A 25,099-nucleotide genomic window follows, 5' to 3' on the forward strand; every position below is an offset into this window, starting at 1 on the left:
ATTTTGAAGGGCCCCTGTCCCAATGCTTTTAGAGAAACACTTCTCCATAGCAAGTTTAATTTTATGTCCCATAATAGTACCCTAGTTTATTTTTTGAACCATAGTAGTGTCCTAGTTTATTCTATGACCGTTTCCCCAGTTCTTCTTATGCCACATTACAGTGCCCCAGTTCATATTAAGCCACACTATAGTGTCTCCACTTCATATTGTGTCATATTACAATGCCCCAGTTCATATTATGTAACATAATGCCCTCCAGTTCATTTTATACCACATTACAATGAGCAGGTCCAGGGGCATACCTGGATGTATTGCAGGCCACAAGGCAAAAGTTTGTAAGGGCCACTATGTATCACTCAAGGGTGAAAAATGTATATAATACTGTGACAGGGACGGTGGGCCCCTCTCAGCTCTGGGCCCCATATCAGCTGCACTGCATGCACCGATGGTAGCTACGCCCTTGTCTGAAGGTCAAAGCTCCTTCAGCTTGGATTGGCACCCCTCCCATCTGCCCTGAATGTTATTAACTAGAATTGGTCTCACAGGCTTCATATTGAGTAGCACAACGGTGGTAAGCCTTACAAATTTATACAATTGGTCAGTTTTAGGGATTAGTTTGGGGTGCAGCCCCCCTGAAGTGGTGTAGCCGGGCTGCTCTGGGGTGACATTTTAACACTTTCAAATTATGATTTATTTATTTTTTTTACCAATACAACACCTAAAATTGTAATTAATACGTTTCACCTATGTAACATTCTTTAACACATAGTAAGTGTTAATAAGAAAGAAGCAAAAGCGAACACCTAATCCTCTCACCAGTGTGCTGACCTGGGGTGGCTGGCCTTCTCTGACTAGGTGGGGTCCCGCACCCCGGACTTAAACTTGGTTTCAGAGACCCACCAGAGACCGTCACCTGGACACTGGTTGGTGGGATGGTATTTTTTGGCCAAAGAGTATGCCAATCACCTCAGTTTTGCTCTATGTTAGAGCAGAGTTTATTATTTTTAGGTTAGGCAGCATTTATAATAATTATTCTGATTAGCAGAGCTTGGTACTATAGAGTGAGTGTGGGCATTACATTTTATTTTGTGGAACTACAAGTCTTAGCATGATAGCGCCTCTCATATTTGTAATACAGTGTGCAATCCAAAGTCCTCCTCCACCATATAAATATCCTTACTTGTAGGCAAGGGCTAGGGGCCTTTATTGGGTACTGTGTATATTATGGGCCCCAGCAGTGTGAGAGATCCACACACCCCATTATTCATCTACTTCACCATCAGTAACACATTAATGGGACATTTAAATACTTAGCAATATGCAGCTGCACACATCCGAGCATTGTGGTACATCATCATGTTCTTTGTACATCAATGAATGCGTGAAAAGACTGAAGTGGTGGCGTTCTGACAGTTACTCCAGAACTTTGCAGCCATTGTCACTACTAAATAGCCCCGCTTAGAGCCAGTTTACTATAGCAAACACAACCTTTTCTACACAGCCACATGTGAATTGATTTATTAATGCAGCCCAAATATAATAGTACTGATTAATAGGCTATTCTAAACACTAAAATGTACTGGTCATTGCTGCATATAATATGCTGTAAATTACTGGACATATCCGCAATGTTGGTAAACTGTTCGGTGGAAAGTTGTGTCACAAATCACAAATAAAAGTCAGATGTACATGCTCACTAATTTGCAGTCCTGTGCAGGGCACAACTCTTCATTATCTTCACTTACTGTAAATAATGTATTGCTTGATATTTGCTTTGGAGAACATTGCTGCATTAAGTACATGAATATGATCAATACTGAAAGCTACTATATTTTCAGGAAAAGGTATGGCTATGGGGGCTATTCCATTTTTCTATGTCTGCGGAGGTTCCGGGGGGAAATTATATATTATATATATATATATATATATATATACATACATACATACATACATACATACAATGTCCATTAGATCCGGCTCTCCTATAGTATACCTTACTGCACCGGGTGCCTCCGTGTAAAACCATGCATAGATACAAAGAACGTAGCACTCCTGGTGTCTCAATCAATGGCTCTCTTAGGCAGGTAGTGGACAACGTTTCAATGACATTAAGTCATTTTCCTCAGGTCCTTTTCCTGAGGAAAATGACTTAATAAATGTCATTGAAACGTTGTCCACTACCTGCCTAAGAGAGCCATTGATTGAGACACCAGGAGTGCCGCGTTCTTTGTATATATATATATATATTTTTTTTTTTAATTATTTTTATTTTTTTAATTACCTACCGGTAAATCCTTTTCTTTTAGTCCGTAGAGGATACTGGGATTCCATTTAGTACCATGGGGTATAGACTGTTCCACTAGGAGCCATGGGCACTTTAAGCATTTGATAGTGTGGACTGGCTCCTCCCTCTATGCCCCTCCTACCAGACTCAGTCTAGGAAACTGTGCCCAAGGAGACATACTTTGAGAGGATAGATAAAGATAGTGGTGAGATTCCGAACCAGCACATACAGAGGAAAGCTATGCTAACCCAACTTTAAACAGGAACAGCAACAGCTGAACCAACAATACTTAACCAAGTAACAGTGCAGGAAGAATGAAGCACCGGGCGGGCGCCCAGTATCCTCTACGGCAGGCATTCCCAACCACGGTCCTCAAGGCACACTAACAGTGCAGGTTTTAGAGATATCCAGGCTTCAGCACAGGTGACTTAATTAGTAGCTTAGTTATTTTGATTTAACCATCTGTGCTGCAGCCTGGATATCACTAAAACCTGCACTGTTGGTGTGTCTTGAGGACCGTGGTTAGGAATGCCTGCTCTACGGACTATGAGAAAATGATTACCGGTAGGTAATTAAAATCCTATTTTCTGCTACGTCCTAGAGGATACTGGGGTTCCATTTAGTACCATGGGAATGAACCAAAGCTCCCAAACTGGGTGGGAGACTGCTGAGGTTCCTGCAGAACTGATTGGCCTCTGAGGACCTTCAGTTTGGTTAAAGTATCGAACTTGTAGAACTTAGCAAACATGTTCGAACCAGACCAAGAGCTGTAAAGCCGAGACTCCCCGAGCAGCCGTCCAGGAAAAGTGGGCCTGTACAGGTTTTGGAACCGGCAAGCCTGCCGTGGAATAAGCATGCTGGATAGTGAGCCTAATCCAGTGTGCAATGGACTGCTTGATAGCAGGACACCAAATTTTATTGGCATCATAAAGAACAAACAGCGAGTCCGATTTTCTGTGACGAGCTGTTCGTTTTACATACACCTTCAAAGCCCTCACAACATCCAAAGACTTTGAAGTAGCAGAGGTGTTGGTGATAACCGGAACCACAATAGGTTGGTTGATGTGAAACGCCGACACCACTTTAGGAAAAAAATTGCTGACGAGTTCAGAGATCAGCTCTGTCCTCATGGAAAATTAAATAGGGGCTTTTGTGAGACAAAGCCCCCAGCTCCGACAAGTCTTGCTGAAGCCAAGGCCAACAGTATGACAGTCTTCCACGCAAGATATTTTACGTCCACCCCTTGTAAAAAGGTTCAAACCAATCCGATAGGAGGAACTGCAGCACCAAATTGAGATCCCAAGGTGCCGTGGGAGGCACAAAGGGAGGTTGCGCAGAACACCTTTCAAAAACGTCTGGACCTCAGGGAGAGAAGACCATTGTTTTTGAAAGAAAATGGACAAGGCCGAAATCTGGATTTTTATGGAGCCCAGACGAAGGTCCACATCCACCCCTGCTTGCAGAAAAAGCAGGAAATGACCCAGGTGAAATTCCACCGCAGAATAAGTTCTGCTCTCACACCAAGAGACGTATTTCTTCCAAATACGGTGGTAATGTTTAGACGTTACCCCCTTCCTGGCTTGGATCATAGTCGGGATAACTTTGTTAGGGATTCCTCTTCTGGCTAGAATCAGCAGTTCTACTTCCATGCCGTCAAACGTAACCCCGGTAAGTCCTGTTAGACGAATGGGCCCTCTTGCAGCAGATCCTCCTGAAGCGGTAGAGGCCACGGATCTTCGAAAAGCATCTCCAGAAGGTCCGTGTACCAGGCCCTTCTTGGCCAGTCTGAAGCAATGAGGATTGCTTGAACCTTTTCCCTTTTTATTCTTTTGAGAATTCTTGGGATCAGAGGAAGTGGTGGAAACACGTACACCATCTGAGAGACCCATGGAGTCAACAGAGCGTCTACCGCCACTGCCTGTGGGTCTCTCGACCTAGAACAATACTGCTTGAGCTTCTTGTTGAGACAAGAGGCCATCATGTCGATTTGTGGATATCCCCACCGACGTGTCAAGTACCTGACCACTTCCGGGTGAAGGCCCCACTTCCTCAGCAGACACGACCTGCACCCGGGGAAGTCTGCTTCATAGTTGTCTACTCCCAGAATGAAGACCTCTTACAGCGCCACAGCAGTTTTTTCTGCCCAGAGGAGAATTCTTGAAACCTCTGACATTGCTGCTCTGCTTTTCGTTTAGCCCTGTCGGTTTACGTACGTCACTGCCGTTACATTGTCCGACTGGACTTGAATGGCCCGATCCTGAAGAAGATAAGAGGCCTGCAGAAGCGTCGTTGTATATGGCCCTTAGTTCCAGAATGTTGATTGGAAGGACAACTTCCTGACTTGACCATCTTCCTTGAAACTGCACCCCCTGGGTGACTGCTCCCCAACCTCGAAGGCTTGCGTCCGTATCCAGTTCTGAATTCCAAACCTCCAACACTCGACGAGGTGAGAGGTCTGTAGCCACCACAGAAGGGAGATCCTGGCTTTTTGGTGACAGACGAATCTTCTGGTGCATGTGAACATGCGATCCGGACCATTTGTCCAACAGATTGAGCTGGAAGGGTCTTGCGTGAAACCTTCCGTTTCTGCAGCGGGGTACACTGGGGTTCCACAGGGATAACATCGAGATGTTGAGTTGGATCTTTATCCGAGGCACCAACAGGCTAAAAGCTTTGACTGTTCCCAGGATGCTTAGCGCCGCGTTCTCTATAACCCCGCCTCCGCGCACAGGAGCTCAGTTGTAAGTTGGTGCCTGCAGTGCAGGCAGACAACAGGGAGGGCTGCGCTGAGCAGCCCTGAAAAGAGCTTTTATTAGAAGAAGACTTCAGAGCCGCAGCATAGGCACTTAAGAGTGCTAGATATCATTTCTGACATTTCATGCTGCGGCTCCCTCACCTCCCAGCTACGCTGTACACTCCCGCGCCCTGGTTGCCGGATAACTACAGCGGAGGGCTCCAGTTCTTGAATAGGGCACACATACACTGCAAGGAGGAGGTAAGTGGGTCCCCCAGGAGGGACCCGCTGCAAACCACGATCCGGCGCGGTCTTTGGGAGACGGACCACGTGCTGGCGTGGACACTGTGGCCGTGCAGGGACCTCACTAGACCACCAGGGCAAGGGCACAGGTCGGATTTAGGTAATAATCCATTTTTTCTAAGGCCCGCAGTACCTGGTGGTGAAATCCAGCAAGGGGATAAGGCCTCCCCCAGCCCCAGGGCACCATTTACTGCTTATGTTCCCACCCTGGAGCTGCATCTCTCTCTCTCTCTCTCTCTCAATCCCCGTCAGCGTTTGGGCGCCATTACACACACAGCTGCGCTGATCTGGGACTCCTGGGCAATATCTCCTCTGTAAAGCCGCCTGCATCATCAGCGCTGTGCATTTACAGGACACTTAAGTATTCTACATGTCTTTAATGTTAGTTAAGAACAAGTGCATATTGTTAGGGATATTTAGTACAAGTATCCTGTGATATACATCCAGTCTTTACTGTGCATTGATATATCTATATACCTAATTAGCTTTACTTGAGTAGTGTGTTTACTAAAGTATTGCTAGTCCAGTGCAGTTTTATGGTTATTTGTAATAATTTCTGCATTGTACAAGTGACTGTGTGTGTGCCAATAGCTGCTGTGTGATTTCCATCCCGTGTATCTCACATATACTGACTGCTATCCCAATATTCTGTACCCTGAGGGGGGCTAAGTGCATAAAGGTTTTCATATAATATAGTGTTTATCACAGGATATACTCTTTTGGTATTTTCTCTGTGTATTAAGAGTCACCATATACCTCTTAAATCATCCGTGTGCGCTCTGCCTGTAGTAACACTATCTGGGGGGATTTTTGTTAGGTACTGTGTCTGTTTATATTGTACTGTGCCAGCCTAAGGTAAAGCTTTCATATAATGTCAGCTCATCAGGGTGAGGGTTCTGTGGCTGACCCTGCGTCCTGCCATGGATGTCTGAGGAAAATATTGCAGCTGAGGGTTCAGGTGCTGGGGGCTTTGTATCCCTCAGTGAGTCTACTACAACGGGGACAACTACTGACCCACCGTGGGATACGTATTCTAATTTACGGACTACGCTGGTAACTAGACTTGCACCCCCTATGGGGCCTCCTGTGCCATTACAGCCACATATTGTCCCTGCTGTTAATCTGCCATGGGCAGATACTCTGTCCTCTCAGTTACAGCAACTGAATCAGTCTTTGGCCAAGCAAATTCCTAACCCTCGCCCGCCTGAGACCAAGGTGTCATCTAAGCGGGCCATTATGTCCTCAGAGTCCACTCATGTTACTGATACTTCATCTGATGAAGATGGCGCATATACAGATTCCTCAGACAGGAATGCAGATGCTTCTGATGGGGATTCCCTGACCCAAGTGGATGTTCCTTACCTTTTAGAGGCTATTAGGCTGATTTTTCAAATTTATGATGACAAAGAACCACCGGCTCCCTCTAAGAAACCAGATAAGTTTAAGTGTCAGAAGGTTACTAAGTTAGTTTTACCACATTCTGAGCATTTAGTTGACATACGTCAGGAATCCTGGGAATATCCAGGAAAGAAGATGCTAGCTCGTTATCCCCTCACTGCAGAGTTAAGCAAAAATTGGGAAACACCGCCACCGGTGGACTCACAGGTCGCACATCTGGTGGTATCATCTGCTCTGCCTGTCACCTCTCTGAAGGAACCGATGGATAAGCGTGTGGATGGTTGCTTGAAGTCCATTTACACTTTGGTTGGAGCTGTGCATAGGCATACTATTTGCGGCCTCTTGGGCTGCGAAAGCTATAGAGGCCTGTGTTCAGGAAGTTGAAGTGGAACTACAGCCTAATTTTCCTGATAATGCTAAACAGTGTCTTTCTTACATTGTCACAGACTCTCATATTCAGGAGACATCTGATACAGGTATCCTGGCGGCCAAAGCGTCTACCACGTGTATTCTGGCTCGCCAGATCCTCTGGTTGTGGTCCTAGTCTGTAGATCTGGACTCGAAAAAGACCTTGGAGGTTATCCCTTTTAAAGGGAAACATTCTTTTTGGGGAAGATCTCAACAAGATTGTCGCTGACTTAGCGTTAGCTAAGACTGCATGTCTACCTAGTACTACTCCTTCAGCTCCAAAGGCTAAGAGTACTTCCTTTCGACCTCCAGGTAAAGCAAAGGGTCAGGTGTAGCCAAAACAGGCTCGCACTTCCAAATCCACTAAGCCCAAACCTAAACGTGCCTGGGCTACCAGTCAGCCTGCTGCCAAAACAGACAAGCCTGCTGCATGACGGGGCAGGCTTCCCCCTGGGCGATCCCAGGGTGGGAGGCCGACTTCTACGGTTTGCTCAGGTATGGTCACAGACTACTTCAGACGCCTGGGTAAGTGAAGTCGTTACTCACGGATATGCCATCTCTTTCAAGACACGTACCACTCGCCAGTTTTGCTCAACAAACGTCCCTTCGGATAAGGTAAAAGAAAAAACTTCATTTGGTGGTACAGTCCCTCCTGGACATGGGAGTGGTAGTGACGGTGCCTCTGGCTCAGACAGGCAAGGGGTACTATTCAATGCTGTTCCTAGTTCCGAACCAGAATGGATCTTCCCAGCCCATTCTCAACCTCAAGTCTTTGAACAAATTTGTGAAAGTCTCCAAATTCCGTATAGAAACTCTTCGCTCTATTGTTCTGGCCTTGGAGCCCAAGGACTATATGGTATCACTGGACATACAGGATGCTTACCTGCATATACCTATTGCAGTGTCACATCAACAATACCTGCGCTTTGCTATTGGCAACCTACATTTTTAATTCCAGGCCTTGCCTTTTGGTCTGACCTCTGCTCCTAGAGTTTTCACCAAGTTTATGGCGGTCATGACTGCCCTACACCACCGTCAAGGTTTCAGGATCCTGCCGTATCTTGACGACTTGTTGATCCTGGCGAACTCTCCAGAGGTTCTCCTTCGTCATCTGGAATGGACAGTCCAATTTCTGCAAGGGGTGGCTCATCAACTGGAAGAAGTCTTCCCTGGTATCTGCTCAGAGCATGGTGCACCTGGGAGCACTACTGGACACCCACAAACAGCATTTGTTTTAGTCTCCTGAGAAGGTCTTGAAGCTTCAGGACAAGATAAGATGCTTCCTCTCTCGCCCACGTGCGTCAATACACTCAGCAATGCAAGTACTAGGCCTCATGGTGTCGGCTTTCGACATGGTGGAGTATGCTCAATTTCATTCCCGCCCTCTGCAGAGGTTAATTCTCTCCGAATGGGACAGCCTGCCTCACCAGATCAGGTCTCACATGATATACTTGACTCCGGAGGTCAGACTGTCATTGACCTGGTGGCTGCAGGACAGACAAGTGAGCAGGGGTCATCCGTTCAGGATCTCCAACTGGGTCCTTCTGACGGGTGCCAGTCTGTAGGGTTGGGGCGCGGTGTTGGAGCAACACTCTCTTCAGGGTCGGTGGACCAGGGAGGAATCCCTCCTTCCGATAAACAACTGGAATTGCAGGCAGTGTTCAATGCATTGACACTAGCCTTGCCTCTAGTACAGAAAAGGCCTGTTCAGGTACAGTCGAACATCGCCACCACAGTGGCGTACATAAATCATTAAGGCAGCACCCGAAGCCGCAAAGCACTGATGGAAGTGTCAAAGATTCTTCGTTGGGCGGAACGCCATCTGCCAGCCATATCAGCAGTGTTCATTCCGGGGGTCCTAAACTGGGAAGCGGACTTCCTCAGTCGTCTGGACAAGCACAAATTTCCGGTCTTTGGCGCAAGGACAAGGGATCCTCAAGCAGCGTTCGCGGACGCACTGGCAATTCCATGGAACTTTCGACCGCCGTACGTGTTCCCTCCGATGTCACTTCTGCCCAGGGTGATAAGGAAGTTCAAGCAAGAAGGAGGAATACTACTTCTAATCGCTCCAGCGTGGCCCAGACGGCATTGGTTCTCAGACCTGCAGGGTCTCTCGATGGAGCATCCTCTTCTGCTTCCGCAGCGCCCAGATCTCCTCGTTCAGGGCCCTTGTGTCTACCAGGATTTGGCCCGGCTGGCTTGGACGGCGTGGCTCTTGAAGCTTCCGTACTGAGGGCCAAAGGATTTTCTGAGGCGGTCATTCAAACTATGTTGAAAACCCGTAAACAGGCTTCTGCTCGGATTTATCATAGGGTCTGGAATTCTTACTTCGCCTGGTGTGCGACTCACAATTATAATGCATGCAAGTTCAGTACTGTCAAACTTTTGACCTTCCTGCAACAAAGCCTGGACTTAGGCCTTCGTCTGGCCTCCCTCAAGGTTCATATTTCTGCCTTGTCGGTGTGGTTTCAGAAAAAAATTGCGTCTTTGCTTGACGTTCATACTTTCACTCAGTGTGTTTTACGAATTCAACCTCCTTATGTCCTGCCTGTGGCTCCATGGGATTTGTAGGTTGTTCTGGACGCCTTACAAGAGTCTCCGTTTGAACCTCTTGAGTCTGTGGACCTTAAGTGGCTTACTCTTAAGGTCTTGTTTCTGCTGGCTATTGCCTCTGCTAGACGGGTTTCAGACTTTGATGCCTTGTCCTGTCAGTCACCCTTTCTGATTTTTCAACGTGACCGTGCGGTTCTTAGAACTCGCCCTGGTTATCTGCCTAAGGTGGTGTTCTCTTTCCACCTTAACCAAGAGAGATTGTGGTTCCGGCTTTTATCTCTCCAGGTTTATCCTCAAAAGAGTGGTCTTTGAATGTGGTACGGGCTCTCCGAATTTATGCGAAGAGGACAGCTTCTCTTCGGAGATCAGATTCCCTCCTTGTCCTTTTTGGTTTTCACAAATGTGGCCGGCCTAACAAGCAGACCTTGGCCAGATAGATTAGAATGATGATTGCACATGCTTATGTACAGGCTGGCCTTCTAGCTCCTACTACCATCAAAGCCCATTCTACTCGGTCTGTTGGACCTTCTTGGGCGGCCCGCCGTGGTGCGACCCTTGAACAATTGTGCAAGGTGGCTACGTGGTCCTTAGTGAACACGTTCATAAGGTTCTATGCCTTCGCTACCTCCACCTCCCAGGATGCCTCCTTTGGACGCCGGGTTCTTGTGCCCGCTACAGTGCGTCCCCTCCCATAAGGAACTGCTTTAAGACATCCCCAATGTTATCCGTGTGGAACCCCAGTGTACCCCGCTGCAGAATAGGAGATTTATGGTAAGAACTTACCTTTGTTAAATCTTTCTGCGATGTACACTGGGTTCCACAGGGCGCCGACCCTAAAGCACTTAGCTTCTTTGGGTTTGTATACCATTAACCGCTGATACCTTCTCCTGTCGTGAGAATGTGGTGTATGTGGCTACTAACGGTTGTGTCTTTTACCTGCTACTGCATTGGACTGGTTAACAAAACTGAGCTCCTGTGCACAGAGGCGGGGTTATAGAGGCGGCGGCGCTAAGCATCCTGGGAACAGTCAAAGCTTTTAGCCTGTTGGTGACTCGGATCAAGATCCAACTCTACACCCAGATGTTATCCCCGTGGAACCCAGTGTACCTTGCAGAAAGATTTAACAATGGGTAAGTTCTTACCATAAATCTCCTTATTGAAGCGCCTTGTAAGAGGCCACCATTTTCCCCAGAAGGCGAATGCACCGATATCCGGGTTGGCTTCAGGACATCCCGAACCAACGACTATTACCAATGCTTTTTCCAACGGAAGGAACACTTTCTGCGACTCCCGTGTCCAGTATCATTCCTAGGAATGGGAGCCTCAGTGTTGGCTCTAGGTGAGATTTTGGAAAGTTCAGAATCCACCCTTGATCCTGGAGAATTTTGGTTGAGAGGCCAATGCTGTCCAGCAACCTCTTCCTGGACGGCGCCTTTATCAGACGATCGTTCTGGTACGGAATTATGTCCACTCCCTGATTGCGGAGTATAAACATCCTCTCTGCCATCACTCTGGTGAACACCCTCGGTGCCGTGGAGAGACCAAATGGCAGGGCCTGGAACCGGTAGTGACAGTCCTGTAGTGCAAACCGTAGATAAGCCTGGTTAGGCGGCCAGATCGGAATGTGAAGGTACGCATCCTTGATATCCAGAGACACAAGGAACTCCCCTTCCTCCAGACCAGAGATCACCGCTCTCAGAGACTCCATCTTGATCTTGAACACTCTTAAGAAACGGGTTCAAGGACTTGAGGTTCAGAACTAGTCGCACCAAACCGTCCGGTATCGGTACCACAAACAAGTTGGAATAGTACCCCTTGTTGTGTAGAAGAGGTGGAACTGGAACAATGACTTGAGTCTGTACCAGTTTTTGGATGGCCTGCTGTAAAGTTATACTTGCCTCTTGTTAAGCTGGTAAGCCTGATTTGAATAATCCGTGAGGTGGGAGCTCTTCAATCTGTAGCCCTGGTAAATAAGAACCATTACCCAGGGATCCCGGCACGAACTTGACCATATGTGACTGAAAAATTGTAGTCATGCTCCCACCTGACAGACCTCCAGGCCTCACGGTCCACCGTCATGCTGAAGGCTTTGAGGAAGCAGAGCTTGAGCTCTGTTCCTGAGCACCTGCAGTTGCTGGTTTGCACGGTTTACCTCTTGCGCCTCTGGAGGCCGAAGAAGCACCTCTGGATTTGCCCTTAAACCTGGCTGTCCGAAAGGACTGTAAACTTGAAGCTGAATAAGCTTAACTGGCTGGGGGATCAGCGGAAGGAAGATACATAGACTTACCCACAGTAGCGTTGGAAATCCATTTGTCTAGTTAAAACAAGGCATATCCTGTGAATGGTAGGGCTTCCACGTCTTTCCTGTAGTTCGCATCAGCAGTCCACTGGCGTAGCCACAAGCCCCTGCTTGCTGACACTGCCATAGTTAGTGGTGATGCATGGCATGCATTAAGCAAACTAATCTCTTTTATGGCTTCCACCATAAAGTTCGCAGAATCCTGTATATGCTGCAGGAGTACAACATCCCCCCTAGACAAGGAATCTAATGCCTCAATTAGGTTACCATTTAGCAATGGCTTTTGTGATCCATGCACATGCAATAGTGGGTCTCTGGGCCACCCCAGCAGCTATGTACAATCAGTGATTTGAGTGCAGTCTCAATTTTACGATCAGCCGTATCTTTTAGAGAGGCTGCACCAGGGACAGGCAATACAATTTTACGTGACAGCCTAGAGACTGATGAGTCCATCATCGGTGGATTTTCCCATTTTTTCCTATCCTCCAGAGGAAAAGATGAGAGCAACCTTTTAGGGTTTTGAAATGTCTTATCGAGATTAACCCACGGTTCTTCAAACAGGGTATTCAATTACTTTGACGCAGGAAAAGTGACTGAGGACTTATTTTTTACATTAAAATAAGAGTCCTCACACTTTATCAGGAATTTGCAGAATATCTCGGATAGCCTCTATTCCCTGTGACAGAGTAACATCCTATCCCTCCAAATCCACCTCACCCTCCTCCATGTCTGACCAGTCAGCGTCAGACTGCAGGATATGGGCTGGAGATCGTTTTTGCGGACAAATGGGAGGGGACTGAGATGCTGGTTTGGGAACTAAGGTGGTCATTCCGAGTTGATTGCTCGTTATTTTTTTTTTGCAACGGAGCGATTAGTCGCTAATGCGCAATGTCCGCAGTGCGACTGCGCCAAGTAAATTTGCTATTAAGTTAAGTATTTTACTCACGGCATTACAAGGTTTTTTCTTCGTTCTGGTGATCGTAATGTGATTGACAGGAAGTGGGTGTTTCTGGGCGGAAACTGGCCGTTTTATGGGAGTGTGTGAAAAAACGCTGCCGTTTCTGGGAAAAACGCGGGAGTGGCTGGAGAAACCGGGGAGTGCCTGGGCGAACGCTGGGTGTGTTTGTGACAACAAACCAGGAACGAAACTGACTGAACTGATCGCAGTGGCAGAGTAAGTCTCGAGCTACTCAGAAACTGCTAAGAAATTTCTAATCGCAATTTAGAGAATCTTTCGTTCGCAATTTTGCTAAGCTAAGATTCACTCCCAGTAGGCGGCAGTTTAGCGTGTGCAATGCTGCTAAAAGCAGCTTGCGAGCTAACAACTCGGAATGAGGGCCTAAGTCTCTATTCATAAAACTCATCCACAGTCTGTCTTAAATATTGCGTCTCTTTCTTATCGCGGGATAGCTTTGTAGAAATATTTGAGATCATACCCTTAATGGAATTAACCCATTCCGGTTCAGCCACGCTATTCTGGGAAGGTGCACTGCCTTGAGTACCCAGTAGTGAGCCCCCGGGTGAAGAGGAACCCTTCGCTGTACAAGAAACACACTTTGCCTGACATAATATAAATGACCGCACACACACAGAAAAAGGTTAAGCACAATTAACACACAAAGAGCCCTTCAGGGAGAGACCGTAATTTGGAGCCAGCTCCCACCACGCCCTTATTGCTAATGCCAAGCTTAGCCAGGTCGCAGACTAAGTACCCTGATAGGGGACTTAGTACACTAATAATCGCTTCCACTTCCTGCTATGACCCCTGGTACTGCTGAGGTAATCTGGAGTCACACTGAAGGAGCTGCACGTCTCTGTCAGTCATCGTCTGTGTCCACTGCAGAAGGAAAATGGCGCTGGTGAGCTGCTGGATCCTCTCATAGTGAAGCTCCGCCCCTTCAATGGCATACAGTATTCCCGCTTTTTTTTTTATACTGGATGAGGTAATCTGTTGCTTAAAATTGAGAGAAAACCGTTTTAAATGCTGTTTTTGCCAGTGTGTGTATTGTGTAGGTACGGTGTACAGTGTACTGAGATGCAGCGGTGTACGGTGTCTGGAGACGCATTCCGCCCTGCTTAGATCCATGCGTCTCCGTATCCTTATGCTGCCATAATGGCCAGCGACCCACTAGTTGGGTCGCCACGCTTCTTTCTTCTGGCTCTGTTAGGGGTGGCGGCGTGCTGCAGGAATATACGCTTGCCGTGGCGGGGCTTGCAAAAAGTTCCCTCAGGAGCTCAGTGTCCTGTCAGCGGGGAACGGGACCATTAACCCTTCAAAAGGTTGGGCCGTCTTTCTCCCCCCCCCCCCCGCCCCCACCTCCCCCCCACCCCACGGTGCCAACCAGCCCTGACTGAAAATAACAAACATAAAATAAATGCAGAAAACTCTTCAGGAGCTTCCATAAGTGTGACCGGCTGCTCCGGGCACATTTTCTAAACAGAGTCTGGTAGGAGGGGCATAGAGGGAGGAGCCAGCCCACACTTTCATATTCTTAAAGTGCCCATGGCTCCTAGTGGACCCGTCTATACCCCATGGTACTAAATGGAACCCCCAGTATCTGCTAGGACGTAAGAGAAACAAAAAATCCCTGATAGGTGCTGGCAGGGGCCACGCTCCGGGACCAACTGAATAGCCCTGGGTATCATTTAGCCCAGGCCTGGCCAACCTGTGGCTCTCCAGCTGTTGTAAAACTACACATCCCAGCATGCCCTGCCACCGTTTTTGAATTCCCTAATAGCAAAACTGTGGAAGGGCATGCTGGGACTTGTAGTTTCACAACATCTGGAGAGCCACAGGTTGGCCAGGCCTGATTTAGCCAGCTGTAAGTTACAGTGTCTAATTGAATTCCCCCTATGTCTTATGTATAATCAATGACAAGTAATAAATTATACAAACGTGATTTGTGCTATTTACATCCTGTGGAAGCTTTTTTACCCCATAAAATGTAAGAAAAACGATAATGTTTTACGCGGTTTAAATACACAAACCAAAGCAGACTTAGGTGTACACCATACATTTATTACTGAACAACCCTCTCAACTCCAAAATTGGACACAGGGATAAAAAATAAAATAAAATAAAAAATAAATCATTGCACTACTTAGTAAAGCATTACTAGTTCTCTCATAAAAAATGTACAAATTGTTAAAAATTTATCAAGCCTTCAAATGATTTGGTTACAGATATTTATATAATACATTTAAAACTACATGTCATGTTAAATGATACAATAATGATTTAAAGAAAAAAAAAAAAATATATATATATGAATCCAATAAAATCCATAAGCTTTCATTGGCAATCTGAAACACATAAATAGCAAAATGAGGTAACTGTAAATGTACCAAGAGGGGAAAACACACAAAGGCTCCTTCCTGTAAGGCCTAAAGATAATTCATTTGAAATATTTAATGGGGGTGTGTGAGGGGGGGATGCAGGAGAGAGAAATACTGCAACAGGGCCAGGCATATTTGTACAGATTATAAAACAAAACAATGTTTATCAAATAAAAACCTGAACATCTAAAAGGCCTTGATAACCACTTGTAGACAAGAGCCACAAAAGGCAAAAGAAAAAAAGCAAGGATGTCATGCAAAAGTGAGAAGAAAAACAGACAGACAGAATGCCGGATGTTGTAGCCAACAGTTGATAAAAAGTCTAGGGCAGCCCTGACCATGCAGGATGGCCAGGTCTGGTCTAGAGAGTGGGAGAGGACAACATCTGTATTGATTCTTGTGCAGGACAGGCAGTACTGCAGACTAGGGCTAGAGGCATCAGATACAGAACATATGGCAGTAACAGCTGAGAAAGATCCTGACTCCAGAACATATTGTGGCCTTAAAAATAACCCCAAAAATTGGGAAATATGTAGCAGTCAGAGCTGGTTCATAAAGCATGAATGTGTGCTTTTTATAGATTCATTAACCGCAGGAAGCAAATCCGCACACGTCTGCTAGAGACGCATGCAAACAGGGAGAAAAAAAAAAAAAAAGGGGGAAGAGGTTTCTAGAAGTACCAGCCTCCAGAGTGTAGAAGAAAACTCTGAATAGTGACCTTACTTTTGAAACATTTTGAAGAACAAAAAAAAACCTGTAAAACTGCATTGTGCCAGAAAGTGAACAAAAACTTTATTAAATGTGTACCCTAGACTTTTTATTTCCCCATTTAGCTCAGTCTAAGCTAGAAAAAGTGCGATGCTTGCATGCTTTAATAAAGTGAATATTGAGTGTAATAGTGTTAATTCTATACAAGTAAAAACTTTTCGCAGTATATAAAAAGTATTTGTAGCACTATAAGAGGAGTGATGTACAACGTCTGCAATTACATAATTTTAGAAGTTTATTAAAAATGTGACAATGGCCAGTGGCTGGTTAGTTCAAAGAGGAGTTTGATTTAAAATGATACCACAATCAAGTTTTGTGTATTTGGTTAGAGAACATTGTGGCATTTACAGACTTTAATATTTGTTATTTAAAAAAAAAAAAAAAAAAAAAGTTAAATGTTCTGTATTTGCTATTGGGTAATGGAGGCAACAGTGTGTAAAAACCATAGGCAAATTGTGCTTTTGTTTAGTCCACTGAACCAAAAGCTCGGATAAAGGGAAAGCAGCATGAAGTAACAGATAACACTGTCGGAGACACAGAACTGTGACAAGCACAGGGCAGACATGCGGCCCCATTTATGACATACACATAACTAACTTAAAGCTGGGACTGGCGGCAAAATACAGCAAGATCAATAACTGTGCTGCTTGTGCTATTGCAACCAACAGGGAAAGAGGGGGGGGGGGGAAGAAAGAAAGAAAAAAAAAAAAAAAAAAAAAAAAAGATACCCATAAAGCAGCAATGCAGGGGAAAATGAAAAAAGTGCAGTTGAAAAATATATGTTACCAACAGTATTTTTTATCACAAAATAAGCTACCAAGTCCACCAACTGACTGTTCCTCTTGTGAATGTAAAAAGAAGAACTATAGAGCAGTCATAATCCTAATAAGCACACAACTAATTTGAATGCAGTCTGTGACTATGGAGTGACTGACATTGGGCACTTAATGCATCATGGCTCAGAAATGCCTCTAGCTCCCAGCAAATAAATCAGCCCAACACATGGCTGCCTCTAGTGTGTGTAAAGCTGAGTACAATGTGCCAACCTTACAATGCCCAAGAAAACGGACTACCAGCTCTACTTATTTTGAAAAAACAAAACAAACCAAAAAAAACAAAACAATTTTATGTCCTCCCACGAAACAGCTGCCATACCTAACCTAATGTCTATAATCTGACACTGGAAATAGGGAAATGCAAAAGTGGAACAAAATATCAAAAAAATAACTATATCCTGTATTTATTTCTGGAACACAAGCTTTACATGACATACAACATTTGTGCTTTGCCAATGAAGGAAGAAATTTTTTTTTTCTTAGCAATAGGTCTACTTTTAAACTGGAAAAAAGGTCAGAGTAATTCTGAGTGTTGGCAAAATAAACCCCACACACGGACAGAAGTAGGCAGTAAACTACATCCATACATAGTTTTCCAGTTATGCCTCCTTTGCTGGGTCTTTTTGTTGCAAACAGGCAACACATCAGTGAAACCGTCAAATTGTAAAAGCAGCAGTGCAGAAACCTTCTTAACGGGAGCACAATGCTTCCATGTAACTACTCTGACCATAATATATCAGCGAATGCTGGTTATGGAAGTTCCAGTTCACGCTGAATGAAGGCAGTTTTGTTTCCAAAGACTCTACCTAACTTCCTAACAAAAAAGACAAATCTGTATAAGCTCAGCAGAATTTTTGTATTTTCTTGTGGGTACTGATAACACCACCTTTTTTTTACTGCATAAGGCACAGTAAAAAAAAATTAAGCATCAGTTGAGAGAGAGTGCACGCAGAAGAGATGCCTATTAAACACCTACAGCCGAGTATACAAAATACATACACCTGTCACCCTCATGTGAAATGGCTTGGTGGAAATAAGTTAACTGAAATAGAATTTAACTATTTAAGGAAACTGTAAAAGTCTACAAAACCGCACAATTTACATACACAAGAGGTACAGTCACCCAAAAATATACTTATGGCTTTATAGTTAATAACTGTTTAGTTCATTTGTTGCCCAATTTGCAATAAACGTCTGTAGTGTCATCTAGTAGTACTTCTTAAATAAATTGATGCACTTTTCCCATTTTTACTGCAGTGGCATTAAAAAGTTTTATATATATTTAACAAAAACAAAAAAAATAAACAAAGACATATGAAAAGGGAGACCAAGCAGTATGAAATGCCTATAGATTGCTACACCCTTCGCATTCAGTGTGCAACTGCAAACACAAAAGAAACCAGTGTACAGTACTAGTACTGTTTAAATAACACACAAGATTATACAATGCAGCATAAGTAATACTACTCACATACGTTCTCAGTACATGCTGGTATATAAATTCCCAACTGCACATATTCACGCTCTTGTGCTCGACACAAGCCAACATACAAAGCAACATTGCCACTAACACACAATCTTACATTCCAACCGTTCTCTCTCACAGTATCTGAAGGCTCTATAATAAGGTAGATTGCTAAATGGTTTGGAGCTACCACTGTATTTTGTTTCATATTTTCCGTTTAAATATAAAAGCACATGCTAAAAGATCACATCCACGTAATCTTGCAGCAAATACACTCGGAATGATCACACGAAAACCAGGGAATGTTAGTGCACACACAAAATAAGCTAAGGAATAGAAAAAAAAAGGATAATAATCTTTGGAGTCCCAATCACACGGTTAGTATAACAATCCCATAATTGTGAAGACTAATTATAAGCTTTATAATTGATTAAAATCACACAGTGCAAAATGAGGTCCGTAGACCCTTTTGTGTAAAGTATAGGCTGGAAGCCACACGGGTTAAGTTCAAATGGATAGTTGTTGCGCATGTGCATTTGAAATTACACATACACACACGTGACTAGGAACACCCGAGCTAGAATTGTGCTCTGAGATTGGTCATTCGGAATCACGATGCACTTCTGAAGCATCCGCTCGACAAATAGGGCAGGTACGATTTGCCTAGAAAGGGGGAGAAAAGAAAAAAAAAGAAAAAGAAAATTTGACATAAACACAAATATTACTGCTTAATGTACAGGAAAAACAGAAGCACAGCAGATACAAACATTACAGAAAACAAGAATATGGAAGCAAAATAACATTTTAAAAGTTTTTCAAAAACAACTACTACTGAACCCAAAACTTATTAACTTTTACTACATTTTCTTAGACATTCCACTCAACCCTAATGAAACAGGTCCCTTTACCCAAGTATTGGATGTTTCAGACTTACAATTCAGTCATCCCCCGCATCCAAGATATAAAGTAAAAGTGAGCTTATTGTGTCAAAGAAATGTTTTTAAAAGCAAAGATCAGTCACAGATAAGCCTGACACAGTGTGACGTTTCCCAGCTACTGCTGTACTAATGCTTTACAGTCAGGTCCACATATGTACAATTCATGGTTTGCAAGAAAATAGGGCCAGATGTATTAAGTTTGGCGAAGAGCTAAAGAAGTGATAAGTGGAAGGCGTTAACGCACCAGCCACACACACAGCTGTACAGCTTGGCTGGAAGGAGTCTGCACAAGGACTCATAAGCGGCAGTCTACACACATGCAGCAGTGCCACAGCCACCGGATCCAACCGCAGCATGACAGGACGACGGGATATCAAGTTGAACACATACATATTGAAATCCCGTTGTGGCACCGGCCGCATCCTGTTCTGTGGCATCCGGCAGAACAGGATCAGTGTGAACACAAAATTCTCCTTCCAGTCAAGCAGGCTGTACCACTGTGTGTGACCCTAGCCTTACAAGCTGGAATTGAAAATTGACAGCTAGGAGCTGGCTGGTGCGTTATCACCTTGCACTAATCACTTCTCCAGGCTTAATACTTGTGGCCCATAGAGTCTTAAAGGAAGTTGCCAAATGGGCCTTAAGTATGCCTGCAATTCATCAGCAAAACTGATTTATGGGAGGACAATTCAGCATGTGTACAGCCAAACTACAGGGATCCCAACTTCACAAACTAAATAAAATTCCATAAACTTCTGTGAATGAGAATCTCACCTTAAGCCATTTGTCGACACACTTCGCATGGAATTCATGGTTGCATGGTAAGACTCTTAGTAGCTGTCTTGACTCGAAATCACACATGCACACTACGCATCTGAAAAATATTTTACAATTAAGGCGATATAGCAGCCTAACATACTCCTGACCAACAAGAGTCATTAGTAACCTAAAATAAAATAAGAATTTACTTACCGATAATTCTATTTCTCATAGTCCGTAGTGGATGCTGGGACTCCGTCAGGACCATGGGACTCCGTCAGGACCATGGGGAATAGCGGGCTCCGCAGGAGACAGGGCACATCTAAAAAATCTTTTAGGTCACATGGTGCGTACTGGCTCCTCCCCCTATGACCCTCCTCCAAGCCTCAGTTAGGTACTGTGCCCGGACGAGCGTACACAATAAGGAAGGATCTTGAATCCCGGGTAAGACTCATACCAGCCACACCAATCACACCGTACAACTTGTGATCTGAACCCAGTTAACAGTATGATAACACAAACGAAGTAGCCTCTGAACAGATGGCTCACAACAACAGTAATAACCCGATTTTTGTAACAATAACTATGTACAAGCATTGCAGACAATCCGCACTTGGGATGGGCGCCCAGCATCCACTACGGACTATGAGAAATAGAATTATCGGTAAGTAAATTCTTATTTTCTCTAACGTCCTAGTGGATGCTGGGACTCCGTCAGGACCATGGGGATTATACCAAAGCTCCCAAATGGGCGGGAGAGTGCGGATGACTCTGCAGCACCGAATGAGAGAACTCCAGGTCCTCTTTAGCCAGAGTATCAAATTTGTAAAATTTTACAAACGTGTTCTCCCCTGACCACGTAGCTGCTCGGCAAAGTTGTAATGCCGAGACTCCTCGGGCAGCCGCCCAGGATGAGCCCACTTTCCTTGTGGAATGGGCCTTTACAGATTTAGGCTGTGGCAGGCCTGCCACAGAATGTGCAAGTTGGATTGTACTACATATCCAACGTGCAATCGTCTGTTTAGACGCAGGAGCACCCAACTTGTTGGGTGCATACAATGTAAACAACGAGTCAGATTTTCTGACTCCAGCTGTCCTTGAAATATATATTTTTAATGCTCTGACAACGTCCAGTAACTTGGAGTCCTCCAAGTCGCTAGTAGCCGCAGGCACCACAATAGGCTGGTTCAAGTGAAATGCCGAAACCACCTTAGGGAGAAATTGAGGACGTGTCCTCAATTCTGCCCTGTCCGAATGGAATATCAGATATGGGCTTTTGTATGACAAAGCTGCCAACTCCGAAACTCTCCTGGCTGAAGCCAGGGCCAACAGCATGGTTACCTTCCATGTAAGGTATTTTAAATCTACCGATTTTAAAGGCTCAAACCAATGAGATTTGAGAAAATTTAGAACCACGTTCAAATCCCACGGTGCCACTGGAGGCACTATTGGGGGTTGTATATGTAGTACACCTTTGACAAAAGTTTGTACTTCAGGCACTGACGCCAATTCCTTCTGGAAGAAAATTGATAAGGCCGAAATTTGAACTTTAATGGACCCCAATTTGAGGCCCATAGACAATCCTGCTTGCAGGAAATGTAAGAATCGACCCAATTGAAATTCTTCCGTTGGAGCCTTCTTGGCCTCACACCACGCAACATATTTTCTCCAAATGCGGTGATAATGTTGTGCGGTCACTTCTTTCCTGGCTTTAATTAAAGTAGGAATAACTTCCTCAGGAATGCCCTTCTCTTTTAGAATCCGACGTTCAACCGCCATGCCGTCAAACGCAGCCGCGGTAAGTCTTGGAACATACAAGGTCCCTGCTGAAGCAGATCCCTTCTTAGAGGTAGAGGCCACGGATCCTCCGTGAGCATCTCTTGAAGTTCCGGATACCAAGTTCTTCTTGGCCAGTCCGGAGCTACCAGTATTGTTCTTACTCCTCTTTTCCGTATAATTCTCAGTACCTTTGGTATGAGAGGCAGAGGAGGGAACACATACACTGACTGGTACACCCACGGTGTTACCAGAGCGTCCACAGCTATTGCCTGAGGGTCTCTTGACCTGGCGCAATACCTGTCCAATTTTTTGTTGAGGCGAGACGCCATCATGTCCACCTTTGGTTTTTCCCAACGGTTCACAATCATGTGGAAAACTTCTGGATGAAGTCCCCACTCTCCCGGGTGAAGGTCGTGTCTGCTGAGGAAATCTGCTTCCCAGTTGTCCACTCCCGGGATGAACACTGCTGACAGTGCTACGACATGATTCTCCGCCCAGCGCAGAATCCTTGCAGCTTCTGCCATTGCACTCCTGCTTCTCGTGCCGCCTTGTCGGTTTACGTGGGCGACTGCCGTGATGTTGTCGGACTGGATCAACACCGGCTGACCCTGAAGCAGCGATTTTGCCAGGCTTAGAGCATTGTAGATCGCTCTTAGCTCCAGTATATTTATGTGAAGAGACGTCTCCAGGTTTGACCACACGCCCTGGAAGTTTCTTCCCTTTGTGACTGCTCCCCAACCTCGTAGGCTGGCATCCGTAGTCACCAGGACCCAGTCCTGTATGCCGAATCTGCGGCCCACTAACAGATGGGCAGTCTGCAACCACCACAGGAGAGACAACCTTGTTCTCGGTGACAGTGTTATCCGCTGATGCATGTGCAGATGCGATCCGGACCATTTGTCCAGCAGATCCCACTGAAATGTTCGTGCATGGAATCTGCCGAATGGAATCGCTTCGTACGAAGCCACCATCTTTCCCAGGACTCTTGTGCATTGATGTACTGACACAGTTCCTGGTTTTAGGAGGTTCTTGACAAGTTCGGATAACTCCCTTGCTTTCTCTTCCGGGAGAAATACCTTTTTCTGAACCGTGTCCAGAATCATGCCCAGGAACAGCAGATGTGTTGTCGGGGTCAATTGAGATTTTGGAAGATTTAGAATCCACCCGTGTTGCTGAAGCACTACTTGTGTTAGCGCTACACCGACTTCCAGCTGTTCTCTGGACTTTGCCCTTATCAGGAGATCGTCCAAGTAAGGGATAATTAATACGCCTTTTCTTCGTAGAAGAACCATCATTTCGGTCATTACCTTGGTAAAGACCCGAGGGGCCGTGGACAACCCAAACGGCAGCGTTTGAAACTGATAATGACAGTCTTGTATCACGAACCTGAGATACCCTTGGTGTGAGGGGTAAATCGGGACATGTAGATAAGCATCTTTTATGTCCAAGGACACCATGAAGTCTCCTTCTTCCAGATTCGCTATCACTGCTCTGAGTGACTCCATCTTGAACTTGAATTTCTTTATGTACAGGTTCAAGGATTTCAGATTTAGAATAGGCCTTACCGAACCGTCCGGTTTCGGTACCACAAATAGTGTGGAATAATACCCCTTTCCCTGTTGTAGGAGGGGTACCTTGACTATCACCTGCTGAGAATACAGCTTGTGAATGGCTTCCAAAACCGACGTCCTTTCTGAGGGAGACGTTGGTAAAGCAGACTTTAGGAACCGGCGAGGGGGAGACCTTTCGAACTCCAGCATGTAACCCTGAGATACTATCTGCAGGACCCACGGGTCCACTTGTGAGTGAACCCATTGATTGCTGAAAATCTTGAGTCGACCCCCCACCGTTCCTGAGTCCGCTTGTAAAGCCCCAGCGTCATGCTGATGGCTTTGTAGAAGCCGGGGCGGGCTTCTGTTCCTGGGTAGGGGCTGCTTGCTGCCCTTTCTTACCCTTTCCTCTGCCTCGCGGCAGATAAGACTGTCCTTTTGGTCGCTTTTTATAGGAGCGAAAGGACTGCGGCTGAAAAGACGGTGTCTTTTTCTGTTGGGAGGGGGTCTGAGGTAAAAAAGTGGATTTGCCGGCAGTTGCCGTGGCCACCAGGTCCGAAAGACCGACCCCAAACAATTCCTCTCCTTTATATGGCAATACTTCCATATGCCTCTTGGAATCCGCATCACCTGACCACTGTCGCGTCCATAAACTTCTTCTGGCAGATATGGACATCGCGCTTACTCTTGATGCTAGAGTACAAACATCCCTCTGAGCATCTCGCATATAAAGGAAAGCATCCTTTAATTGCTCTAGAGTCAATAAAATACTGTCCCTATCCAGGGTATCAATATTTTCAGTCAGAGAATCCAACCACACTACCCCAGCACTGCACATCCAGGCTGAGGCTATTGCCGGTCGCAGTATAACACCAGTATGCGTGTATATACTCTTCAGTGTAGTTTCCAGCCTCCTATCTGCTGGATCCTTGAGGGCGGCCGTATCAGGAGACGGCAACGCCACTTGCTTTGATAAACGTGTGAGCGCCTTATCCACCCTAGGGGGTGTTTCCCAGCGCGCCCTAACCTCTGGTGGGAAAGGGTATAATGCCAATAACTTCTTGGAAATTAGCAGTTTTCTATCGGGGTTAACCCACGCTTCATCACACACGTCATTCAATTCCTCTGATTCTGGAAAAAATACAGGTAGTTTTTTCACCCCCCACATAATACCCCTTTTTGAGGTACCAGCAGTATCAGAGATCTGCAAAGCCTCCTTCATTGCCGTGATCATATAACGTGTGGCCCTATTGGAAAATACGTTTTTTTCTTCACCGTCGACACTAGATTCATCTGTGTCGGTACCCGTGTCGACTGACTGAGGTAAAGGACGTTTTACAGCCCCTGACGGTGTCTGAGACGCCTGAACCGGTACTAACTGGTTTGCCGGGCGTCTTATTTCGTCAACTGACTTTTGTAATGTGCTGACATTATCACGTAATTCCATAACTAAAGCCATCCATTCCGGTGTCGACTCCCTAGGGGGTGACATTACCATCATCGGCAATTGCTCTGCCTCCACACCAACATCGTCCTCATACATGTCGACACACACGTACCGACACACAGCAGCCACACAGGGAATGCTCTAATCGAAGACAGGACCCCCTAGCCCTTTGGGGAGACAGAGGGAGAGTTTGCCAGCACACACCAAAAGCGCTATAAATGTATATAAACAACCCTAGAAGG

General features: G+C 45.5%; 1 protein-coding gene across 4 annotated transcripts in view; it reads right to left on the reverse strand.

Annotated features, from left to right (window-relative positions):
• Window positions 1–14,977: 14,977 nt before the first annotated feature.
• The window catches only part of RNF38 (ring finger protein 38), a 514,010-nt gene continuing 503,888 nt past the window's right edge, over window positions 14,978–25,099 (reverse strand). For all 4 annotated transcript variants that reach the window (XM_063914635.1, XM_063914636.1, XM_063914638.1 and 1 more), the window contains 2 exons: window positions 20,097–20,196; window positions 14,978–19,047 (listed from right to left, as the gene is read on the reverse strand). In XM_063914635.1, the coding sequence (XP_063770705.1) occupies window positions 18,985–19,047; window positions 20,097–20,196 (163 nt within the window). In that variant the 3' untranslated portion in view covers window positions 14,978–18,984. The remainder of the gene's footprint in view (window positions 19,048–20,096; window positions 20,197–25,099) is intronic.

This window comes from Pseudophryne corroboree, chromosome 1 (assembly GCF_028390025.1).
Source record: "Pseudophryne corroboree isolate aPseCor3 chromosome 1, aPseCor3.hap2, whole genome shotgun sequence".
Taxonomy (NCBI): domain Eukaryota; kingdom Metazoa; phylum Chordata; class Amphibia; order Anura; family Myobatrachidae; genus Pseudophryne; species Pseudophryne corroboree.